The 12463-nt window shown below is 39.1% G+C and overlaps 1 protein-coding gene across 2 annotated transcripts in view; it reads right to left on the reverse strand.

The window, feature by feature from the left end:
- The window catches only part of WAPL (WAPL cohesin release factor), a gene marked incomplete at its 5' end in the record, with an annotated part of 68639 nt that overhangs the window by 12036 nt on the left and 44140 nt on the right, over nt 1-12463 (reverse strand). For both annotated transcript variants that reach the window (XM_082002070.1, XM_082002071.1), the window contains 4 exons: nt 2729-2956; nt 9219-9330; nt 11317-11453; nt 11703-11855. In XM_082002070.1, the coding sequence (XP_081858196.1) occupies nt 2729-2956; nt 9219-9330; nt 11317-11453; nt 11703-11855 (630 nt within the window). The remainder of the gene's footprint in view (nt 1-2728; nt 2957-9218; nt 9331-11316; nt 11454-11702; nt 11856-12463) is intronic.

The raw sequence follows: 12463 nt of genomic DNA on the forward strand, positions 1-12463 counted from the left end.
GCTGAGAGTGAAAAACAGAACTACCTCTTTCACCAACTGAAAAGAGAAGTCACTTCAGAAAATTTTTGTTATGATGCAACAGAGAGGAGCTAGCTGCAAGCATCAGCTCCAGAGGGCTATGCTGACTGACAGGCAAGCACCATTTGCTAACATGAAGGCTAAGTTCTCCAGGTTTTATTTTCTTCTAAGCCAGCAGAAAAACCTGGAACAAATTCAACCCACAGAGAACTCCTTTTCAATTTCTGGATTTACATTTTTAATGTTCATAGCAGCCTAGAAAACAGAACCCTTTGAATACCTGTTTGAGTACTCAAAAATTAGTCCGACCTAACTTCTAGATAGTCACACAAACAACACCGCCCGTGGAAACAGATAGGCAGTATTGATCATCTTCGTTTGATCTGTGCAAGATTAAAAAAAAACCCCAAAAGGAAGGTGTAACCAGTTAGGCACAACACAGAGTTATCAAAACATCTGCCACAGTCCTTCTGTTTCTCAGTGGGTATGTCTGAGCCTGAAAAAGCACAGATCTCTTCTTTACCCCCAGAAGATTTGCATTTTTGTTAGCCTTTTCTGCTTGTCATCTGGTACAAAACAGACATTGCTTATTATATCTCATGACAGAGATCTATGTGAAAGCAACTTCATCTTCCACATATGAAATTCATTATTGTCTCCACTTACCACTGCTACTATCATAAATTGGAAGAGAACCTAACCATCTCATTTGGCTTGCATATATTCTCTAAACACTATATAGTCTCTGCATCTAGATGATGCAGCTGGGACAGAACCAGTTTCCATCTGTGAGGTCCTACAGTATTCAACACATTTACAACAACAGCTCGACATAATTTTAAGAACTAGAGATGCCTCAGGAAAAAAACTAGACAGCTGAAACTGATGGCCTGTGATAATATTACTCTTTACTCATGGACAACTTCCTTACAAGACAGAGTCCCTTTTAATATATCCTCTCCCTTTAAAAGTCATGCCTAAGAAAACAGAAGAACAGAATTACAGTTCATAAAAAAACATCAGGCTAGCTCAGAGTATGAATATGAGAAAAGCTCAAATAGGAGACAGTGGTCTGTGTGGCTGGATGCTTTAGCAATGAGGAACCTGCACCAGCTGTTCCATGCCTAATAAAGGGAGCTGTCTTACAGTTTATAGTGCAAAAGATATCCTGGCACTGACAGACTCTGAGCTATCTGAGCTGCCTTCGGTGCCAAAACAGCACTGAATAAGACACCGGCTATGCCAATTCCTAGCAGATCACCACCTAGAGAACAAATTTCATTCTGTGTTGGTATCTTCAGACTGTATCACATGAATTCAGAGAGTAAGCGGAAAGCAGAGAAAAGAATCTCAAGTTCATTCTTCCTTTGCAGATTTCAAAGGCCGAAAAATCAATACAAGCCCCCTACCTGCACATTTCATAGGTTTGTAGGAAACAAGCCTAAAACTCTGAAACAATTCTCCTTTGTCACCACAAACTGACTACCAAGGTTAAGAATGTCATCAATATTATCTTCCTCCCCCAAAATTCAGCTCTTTCTACTGCTACATAACACTGACTTTTCATACCAATTCTGCTATCTGTTCCATAGCTAGAATTTTTGGGAAAAAACCCAAACCAAGACCTTCCTAAACTGGCAAAAAAGTCACAAAAATTACAAAAAGAAAATGCCAGCTCAACAAGGCATATCATCTTCTAATCTAACCTAAAATGGAATACAATCTTAACTGCAGATTACTGGCAGGTGTTGAAATATTACTTGCAGAGATAAAACTCAAAAAGCTCACTTCATAAACATAAATCAGAAGCTTCTCCTGTTGGGTGCAAGTATTACATGAAAAATGGCAAAAACCTCGTAAGAATCTTTAAAACATTAAAAGATGGTATGACAGGATGTTAAAAAATTAAGATCATACTAACATCTGTTATACTTAAATATGGTGAAAGCAAAAACACTAATTTTTGCCATCTATGACCACTCATCTAGTCAATCTGTCATCAATTCTTTAAATACACTCTTTTAAAAAGGCTTACAATTTACCCTTTATTTTTCAAGCTAGCTTGATGCTAGCATCAAACCACGGCCAAATTTATTTTTAAACAAAACCAGTTCACTCTGTTGCAGCTGAAGATACATTCACAAAAAATAAGTATGTTTGAGAAAGGAAGGAAAAAATTTCATCGACATTTATGGTAATCAACAGATCTGCCACCACGCTTTGGGCAGAGAAAAAACAGTTTCCGTAGGACGGATTTTTATTTCTTTTAATGGGAGAACCTGTACCACATTATCCATGTAACACACAACACTTATTCCCACGTAAGAACCCCTACTGTTTGTGAAGGTATATATGAAATTTAGGCAAAGAAACAAAGTAAAATAATCTAAACGAGGTCTTTGAACACATGGTTATATAAAGTGTTAGTTGTTTTTAACTGCTACCTTTAACTAGCTACCCTTCGCAGGAGCGAATGGTGAGTTAGACAGTTGAAGAATATCATAACTTTATCCTACTAACAGCCTTTTAGAAAGGAAACGTCAAATTTAAAGAAGAAAATACTTGAGTGCAGTCATATACACACAGAAGGTAGACAAAATGACGTGACTTCTCAGCTGGGAGGTATGAGATCAAGGATAATGCTTACAAGTTCCATTTTGTTAAGCATTCCACTTTTGCCAGGTCTTTCAAATAAAAGCGTGATACCCACCGTGATGTTTTCAAGATCAAGATGTTTGTTGTGAACAGTTTCACAGAGTCTCCGAATTTTTTCCTTAATTTTATTCATGTCTTTTTCATTCAGCAGCTTGGCAGAAGAAGCATCTTGTTCCAATTCCAAAAGCCGTATCATCAGATCTAGACTTGCTCTGTCTAAATCCATGTTCAAGCGATCTCTACTCAGGATGTACATTAAAGCTGCTGTACAAAGGGACAAATTCTTGGGTTGGGGAAAAAAAAAAGAGATAGTTTTTAGTAAACATGTTAGGCAGACCTTTTACAATTTTTAATAAACACACTGAAGATATATGAAAGAAAAAGCCTGACAAGCCCCAATCTATGCTAGCACTTGCATGAGTACTTAACTGTTGTACATAAATTCCTTCTAGCAAGTTACTAATGCATTTTTCTAACCAATACAACTGAGACATAAATCACTTAATACATTTACAAAGCCCTAGTAGAAAAGCAGGGTTTTCTACTTTCAAGGGACTCAATGCTGCAGACAGAATAAGAAACGGTAACTCCAGTAACACAGTATTATAGAAGAGACAGATGGCAGGGAACAAAGTGAAAAAGCACAGGGTACATGGCAAGGTAGGTGAACATTCTGGTTCGATGGGATAAGCTGGTGACAGCACCAGCAAATATGGAGATCATGGGGACAGTGTTTGCGTGGGAAGGAAGAAATAAAAAAAAACAAACCCTGGTGACACATATTCAGACTCTGCCAAGCAGGTCTGTCAGTCAGGTTTGCCCAAACCCTTCCAGCATAAATACATTTAAGTTCCAGGTGACTATGCTTTTTGGAAGCAGCCAGAGTACAAAACAGCTTCCCCCTTGTCCTGTCCCCATCAGCCCTTAACAAATAAATGTTATCGTGACCATCCCTATCTTACACAGAATTGGCATACAGGGACCTCTTACTGGCTAAAGAATACTTAATCCTACTCCAGGAAGGAATTAAATTTCATCTTCATGAGGATCCACAAAAGCAAAGGTAGAAGGTGACTGTCAGAAGGGACAACTGACAGTGAAGAGATCAGAGCGAAGCAGTCTGTCCCTAGTGCTGGTAAGTACAGTGCTGGCACCCAGAGACTGGTCCATCCTGGTGAGCTCCAAGTTATAGTAAAGAGGAGAAATGTTCATGGAGAATTGAGTTCTGCTGAGCACAATACTTTCAGAAACCTCTGACGGTATCTGAAGGGAAAAAAGAGCTGCGAGGGGTATGGGTATGTGTGTGTCCTACTGAGTGCAACTCTCAAGAGTCAACATGCTGCATGCATCTATTACAATTTTTTCTGTATAAATTAAAAAAGGAGACAAACTAATTCTGGAATGTGGATGTTGTACAGCTGAACAGGAAAGAGCAGAATTTCTGTGCTGTAGCAGATTAACATCTTATTTAGAGTTCAGCCAACCACCAACGCAATCATTAGCTGCTTCTGTTTATTTTAGAAGTAATCATAATACCTGGTCATGCTAAGCAGTATCAGCATTTCCAAAACAGGACTAGGCAGCTGACAGTCGATCAAAAGCTATGTTAGAACTCCTTCCTGCCTGAGTCAAGGAAACCCTCAGGTGAATGAAGACTTTCATCTGACTCACTACCAAAAATGCATGTGGAATACTGAAGGAAGCAACCAAGAGTTTCCAAATCTACATTTCCTTTCATGAATACAACCTGGAGACACAGGGTTGTTAAAAAAAAAAATCTTAGCTGTGAATATCACTACTCCAGCCTTGTCAGATGTAAGGCAGAAAGCAATCTATGTGGCTTGTCTACATAGACAGGATATACCTTGCTTTCCCTTAATTTCTGTTAACTACCTCCAATAAACATTGCAATTTTATCATACAAATGGTTTACTCTGGATTTAGTTGGAACTGCTTTTAACTGTCAGAAATTTCAGGTTCCTGGAAGAAGACTCTTTCCTTCATAATGGCAGTTATTAAAACAGGACACTGGAGCATGTATGTATCGGGTCTGTGTGATGGGGGGGAGGGGGCAGCCACAGGGGTGGCTTCTGCGAGAAGCTGCCAGAAGCTTCCACTATGTCCTATTGGGCCAGTGCCAGCCGGCTCCAAGACAGACCCACCGCTGGCCAAGGCCGAGCCCAGCAGCCTCAGTAGCTGATGGTATGTGCCTCTGGTAGAACACAGTTAAGGAGGGGAAAACACCTGCACAACTGCAGCCAGAGAGGAGTGAGAATGTGTGACAGCAACAACTCTGCCAGACAGGTCAGAGCAGGAGGGGCTCCAGGTGCCGGAGCAGAGATTCCCCTGCAGCCCATGAGGAAGCCCATGGTGAGGCCGGCTATGCCCCTGCAGCCATGGAGCTCCACGGGGGAGCAGATCTCCACCTGTAGCCTGGGAAGGACCCCACGCCAAAGCAGGGAGATGCCCAGAAGAGGCTGTGAGCCTGTGGGAAGCCCACACTGGAGCAGGCTCCTGGCAGGACTTGTGACCCTGTGGGGGTCCCACGCTGCAGAAGTCTGTTCCTGAAGGACGTCACCCTTCCCTGGAAGGGACCCAGGCTGGAGCAGTGTGTGAAGAACTGCAGCCTGTGGGAAGGATTCACACTGGAGAAGCTTGTGGAGGACTGTCTCCTGCGGGAGGGACCCCACGCTGGATCAGGGGAAGGGTGTGAGGAGTCCTCCCCCTGAGGAGGAAGGAGCAGCAGAGACAACATGTGATGAACTGACCACAACTGCATTCCCCATCCCCCTGCGCTGCTCAGATGGAGGAGGTGGAGAAAATCAGGAGTGAAGTTGAGCCCAGAAGAAGGGAGGGCTCGGGGGAAGGTGTTTTAAGATTTAGTTTTTATTTCTCATTCTCCTACTCTGATTTGATTGGCAATAAACTAATTTCCCAAAGTCGAGTCTGTTTCCCCAGTGACGGGAACTGGTGAGTGATCTCTCCCTGTCCTCATCTTGACCCACGAGCCCTTCATTACCTTTTCTCTCCATTGCCCAGCTGAGGAGGGGAGTGACAGAGCAGCTTTGGTGGGCACCTGGCCTCCAGCCAGGGCCAACCCACCACAACATGCATTCCAGATAAACCAAAGGTTACTCCGCTAACTCTTGTTCAGGCAATGTGGGACCTATTAGAGCAGTATCTACGAAGAACTATTTTCTAGTGACCAGCGTTATCCAGGTGAGCTTTCCGGTAAAAAAAAAAAAGCTTACACCCCCAAAGGAATTTCTATCAACTAGAAACTATGCAGCAGTTAACAGAGGGAAACTGCTGAATTTATAACCTGGGCTGCCAATGCTTAGGCATTTCAGAAAGTCAAAGACAGTTCTTGGAGCACTACTCAGAAATGCTTGACAGACACTCCAAAGCCTGATAAAGGCAATCGCGCTCATTTTGTAAGCCTCCGTACCAAGCCCTTGCCTGTCCCAAGCTCCCTGCTTCGCAACCCAACCAACTCCCTATTATGCAGAGAGCAATGGTTCTCCCTCCACATAAGTCCATCGACACTTCACTTCAGACCTTCCACCCAGGTTAAGATACTTAAATGTGATCAGAAGGGACACAAGCAGGGGACTAGGACTTCATGCAGAAGGTTTCAGGCTGCAGGACTGCCCGAAAAGCAAAAAGGAGTGGAGTAGCTATGGGTAGCACGAACCGGGTTCCTGCAACAGCACGTATACAGAAGGCCATCAGGCCAATAAGCCTCCCAGTGCTGACGTGCAGCAGGAAAATTCTGATGTTGCCCAAGTGAGGGCCTCAAATGTGAATGGTGCTTATGATGTGGACCAAACCTGCTCCAGCTACATGCCAGTGATACAGGTTTTCTAAAACTCTTTTTTCTTAGTCCCTCTAGGAAATGTGGTTTAATCTTGAATATAACAACTTTACATTTTGGTCTGATCTTTTTTAAGTGTTTGAAACAGCTTTCAGACAATGTGGTTAACTATCTCATGTCCTATCATACACAGAATTCTGAGTTGAGAATGAGGGGAAAATTGTTAGTACAACTAATTTTTGATCATTATCCTAAAGAAACAAAACCACCAAAGAACCCAAAACGCTTAAAACACATTCTGCTTCCAAACAAATGTGTAAAGGAGAAGAAAAAAGTAAATAAATAAAATTTGCTCTAGACAGAAATTTTATGGCATATCTAACTCTGGAGTTGCACTTCATACTTCTACAGAATTCAGGAAAACATTCTAGTCGAACATACACTCGAGAAACGGCAGACCATTTACACCCACTCTCATCCTTGCCTTCCCTTGCTTGTTCTATTTATACTCCAGCTTGTGGGAACAGATGGTTATTTTCTAGGCTTCAGCACTACGTTTAATGCACTTTTTTTTAATTATTCACATGCTGAAGACATTACAAAACCACATTTCTGTGCTTAACTACTGACAGCTATAATGAAAATATAGCTTTTATTTTAAAAATTAATAATATTCCAAAACCTTCAGAGAATAGCTGAAGAGACAAAGTCAGCTAAAAACCTGAAATTGTAGCTTGAAGACAAACCTACAAGAAAAATTTGGTGGAACAAGTAATTTTCACGTAAATATTTTGGGGCATAGCTCAGTAAGATAACTGGTTATTTTGTTTTCCTTGCTGGTTAAAAAAAGATACTTCTGCAACTGCTTTTTATATTTTTACGGAAATGTGAAAGTCCTCTACTTTCTCACTCGACTGCATTGTATCAGTGCAATGAATGCAGTATACGCTTACATTTGTTTCCATTAGCAATGTCATTGTGGCAGTTTTTTTTTTTTCCATCTCCAAAATACTTTGAAGAAAATATTAACAAAATAATTGTTGTTTTTTTCCCCAGTCCTTACACATCTTAAGTGGATTTGAGCCATGCAAGCAAAGCCTAGTATGATATATTATTTTTGAGTCACTTTGCACTGAGATTTTGTGGAGAAATTTCTATTCATTTTGAACAAGTTAAAATTTTAGTGAAATATTCAGTGAATAAAAGGGTAGTATAAAGAGACAGCAAGCTTACACAGGGAAGGTCACTGCTTGAAGCATACATTGTCAGAAGTTAGAGCATATATTTTAGCGCTTATTACTAACAGTTCAATAAATCAGTAGTTTTGTAATACTGTATAACCTGTGCCAAGAATGCACTGTAACTACATTAAAACATTAACTACCAATTTTTCTTCTTCCTGACAAAAGGTAGTGTTTCATCAAATACACTGAAAATAGTGAATATAATCAATGCTTTTTGTTACTGTAGACTAATAATAGCAGGCAATTTCCTTTTGAACTGTATGTGCTAGTTCTTTTGAAAATGAAGGCATAATGGCAACTGTTAAAAAGACTGCCCAAAGTACATGGAGCAAGCTTGTACATTTTCCAAGGAACTCTAGCTGTCCTCGGCAGATCTCCTGCAACTCAGGGGTGGCAACTGTCCTAAACAAGCGTGACTATACTTTATTTATTTCTAGTATCACTTGGCACTATTTTGACAGCTCACAAAATAATGAATGCATTGAACCCAATTCCTACGTTTTACAGTTAGCCACTGCTAAGTTGGGAGGGAGGTGGAAACAAGCTATTTTTATAAATTAGTTACTTAGAGCTCCACAGCTTTTTCCCCCACCCACAGTAAGATGTCAAATACAATCACTTAAATGTCTATTTCTGTGGGTGAAAAGTTTCCTTCTGCATTGTATGTTGCTCTTCTAGAGTTGTTAAATAAAAGGAATAAACCTGACTGGATATACATATATACCACCCACTTCAAGTAACATTTCCAACGCTCAGCTTTTGTAACAGAAGCGCAGGGGATACCCCCGAGGCACGGCTTCCAATGGCTGGAAAAATAGCATCACCCGCAAGAAGCATTTTCTATTAAGGCCGAATTGAACTTGTGAAGTTGGTAAGAAGGAAACCTCAAGCTGCCTCAGTTTTTAACTCTTGGGTAATGTTGCCGTAAGTAGTTAAAATTTACCTTTCCTAGCTTTAGCACAGAACACTGCACATACTCAAGGCATCCTACAACTGCAGTTACAGCACTGCTCAACGAGACAAGCACAGGACATGAAAAATGCCCCACAACAGCTACAGAAAAGGCAATAATTCACATACAAGCAAGTCTGGAGATAAGCACTTAGAGTCATCTTTAAACACAAGGAGAAAGGATTCCTTTCAAATGTATTTTATTTGAAAGAAATTATAACAATAAAACTATTTTTAAAAGCTTAAGAGAAGATATAAAATAGCAATCCAAAGCACAGGCAGATTTTTTTTTTTTAAAAAGCTTAAGTGATTTTTAAAATAATTTCCAAACCCAGAAGCACATAAACAGTGGAAGGGAAATTTGACATTGGAATGCAGGTGCTTTTATGTTTCATTCCGCTACAGATTTCTAAAATGGAGCCACTGATCCCAGACGCACACTATTCCCCCTGCTTGACCTTGACTTGCATGTACGCAAAATTCATACAAAGCAGACAGGTATTAAACTTTACTGAAATACACAAATGTATCCATACCTGATGGTGTTGGGAATCATCCAGTGTTTTGAAAACCATGGCTACCATCCCATGTGCTCTCAGATGCATTCGGAAGCTAGGCATGGCGCACTTTGTCGCCAAGCTGATTACACTAGAGAAAATTAATTTCGGATTAAAACAACTAAAACGAGCACATTTACCAAAAAGGCAGACAAACAAGTCTACAAAATGTGACTGATCATATACCTCAGACGCTGACAAACTCCGTCAGGATGTTTCTTCTGAAACGTCTTTATTCAACAGTTGCTTACCAGCACCAAACTAAGTCTGCTTTGTTTTAAGGTTGGCTAAAAACAGGATTTGAAAGGGTACCCTGAACTTGCTTCTTTCAAACAAGAGTTGAAATAATTTGAAATACTTAAATTGAAGGTAAAATGTTCATGGATTGAGCACGAGCATGGAGAGGCACAGGAGAGCTTATTATGGATCAAGGCATTATCAGAAATTATAAATGTGAGCTTCCATCGCTCTCGAACAGTTACTTATCTGACTGATTAGTCCCACTTATGCCGGACAATACTGTTACAAAAAATCAAACATTTTTAATACTTATTGCTGCATTTATGGTTGATGGACACACTAGATTTCAGCAAAAAATCTGACAAATATATTAGTCGGATCAGGGATCAGAATAACAGTTCCATTCTAAAAATGGAAGTCTTCCCCTAGTTCTATTAGCAAGCCGTCTGCCATTTCTAACACAGTGCAACATACAGACTATTAAAAGTACATTGCGTTTAAATGTGGAGTAATGTGGGAGTGATTCTGCACTCAAGTCTTCCATGAGTACTGAGGAATCTTATTATAACAAGATTCATACAGGATGCTCTTTAAAGAACAAGCAGTCTTTCTGTCTCCAATCACAACAGCACCAGTTAGAGCTTACCTACCAGTTTCTGATACTTTTACGTCTATTCCTATCCTTACACATTGATTTCCTTTGGAAAAATGTTTTTCTTTTTATTTAACTGAAAGAAAAAATTTTTATGGTGTTTATACAAATTATATTCCATGATATAAATTTGGAAAGTAAAAAAGTCAATTTAAGATCTTAGGAAACTTGCCATACAAGCAAATTAAGTGCACTCAATAAGAAACACACTCCTAAACTGTCATTATGGTATTTATTCTTATCATAATGTACATAAAAACTGGATAATAGTTTTCTTGTAAAAATTCTTTCTAATACTTCAGCAACAATATTCGTTGCTAGTTTTTGAGGAATGTGAAGAATAAATTTTAAAAATAGCTTTCTTAAAAGCATATAAAGCTTTTTCTCATCCACAGTCAAATCTTAAGTAAAGTGTCCTCATCACCTATCTCTGTGGATTCAAGTTTTTCCTTCTCTAGCATTTTAGTTTTGCTAAACAGAGGAAAGTTTACTAGTATTAAAAAAAAGATTATTACATAGTTACAGAACATCATACTTTTACATCCAGGGAATGGGCACCTATATATTAACTCATCAACTTTTTCGAAGCAAGACTAACGTTTCTGATACTAACTTTGCAATAATGTGTAACTTGAATATTCAAGAGTGCAATGAGTAGTTCAAGAGAACCTAAGGAAGCTTCTAATCAATACTGAGGCCACGACAGCTCCAGTGGATGTTAGCTGTGTTATTTCTCAACAAAAGATAAAGAACAGGTGGTTGGAGTTAAACAGTATCTCAGTATTACGTTAGTTCCAGATTATAGCCAGGTAACTTCCCAGTCTTAAGGAGTTTATTTTAGAATTGGATTTTTCCTTAAAATACAGAACAGCCATCACACATAAGATAGCACTAAACAAAGAAAAGTTATAAAAAATTCTTTTTTTTTTTTAAATTTATAGCAAGGAAGACAAGAGTGTTGAAGATGTCTCTTACTGTACAAATTTCTGTTTCATCTTCCTAGTCATACTACTTTTGATTCACAATATATCATCTTGATGATTAGTTTCAAATTTTATTCTTTATAGCAGAAGTGCCAGGTGACTACTCAAACAACATTTTAAAGCATGGTCACTTCATTGATGAATATTTAATTCAGTATCTCCTTTAAATATAAGTTCAGTGTTTTATATTAAGATATCTTACCTAAGGCAACGTGTGTTTAGGGGCTGATTGCTCTTCAATCCACTTAGCAAGTACTCAATATCATCTGTGAACTCTTGATTTTCACCAAATTCCACTACATCATTGAAGTGCTTTACATGCTGAACAACAGTGTATAACTGGAAGAGACAAATATTTTCACCTAGGTAAGTTGCTCTTGGGATTGATTATAACCTTAACCTGGTACAGTTCAAGATCTACCCAGTTTTGAGTGCAAGGAAACATTAAGAAGTTAATGAAGGCCATTCAACTATTTAGATATAAATATTATCTTTAACAGGAAAGCCAAATTTCACTTTGACACTGTTCCTTCAGTACTTAGGATTACCAACAATTCTTTATCTTAAAAATTTGTTAAGAATACTTACTTCTTTGTCTTCTTTCCTACATTTCAATGCAGTTACTATCTCTTGATAGGGCTGAGTAGGTATTGTCACAGTTTTTATCACTTTGGGAGGTGGTGCAGGAGCCTTAAAAACTCCATCATCTTTATGAATTGCCTCCTTTGAAGATAGCCTTACCTATTAATAAGAAAGTGCTAAAATGGGCAGATGTTTTGAGCATGTAAACATACACTAAATACATCAGGAAACAGTACAGGTGTGCAATTGTCAAATTCACATTTTGGGACTATTTAATCCTTGCCTTACACTATTAAGATGTACCTAAGCTGTGTAATAATGTACCTACTCTTAAAAAAAAAAAAAGAAAGAAAAAAGATGTCAGAAATTATATGCATTTTTAAACACAAAAACCAGTTTTAAGTAGTCAGGAAAGCTCCAGTGGAATAATGAAATTAAAAAAAGAAGGGGGGGGGGGGGGGAAGAAGTCCTTTACACTGATACCTCAAGGGTGAGTAAACCAACCAAGTTCAGTGTTGAAAGTATCAACAAATAATTGTTTTTAAAGTATCTTACCCCCTTACACTGGAGCTTCCAGGACTAAGTTAGTTGCTACACTGAACCATCATTAGAGTACACTGGTCTGGATACGAGCACAGCATTGAGCAATCACTGTCTCAACTGAAAAACTCCATGCCTCCTGTCCTCATGTCTAACTGCCGGAGGCTACCGCACTGCTGTAGTCAGGGTGTAGCTGGCAGAACAACCTGATACTCCAAACTGTATTT

Source organism: Phaethon aethereus, assembly GCF_964289735.1.
Source record: "Phaethon aethereus genome assembly, chromosome: 7".
Taxonomy (NCBI): domain Eukaryota; kingdom Metazoa; phylum Chordata; class Aves; order Phaethontiformes; family Phaethontidae; genus Phaethon; species Phaethon aethereus.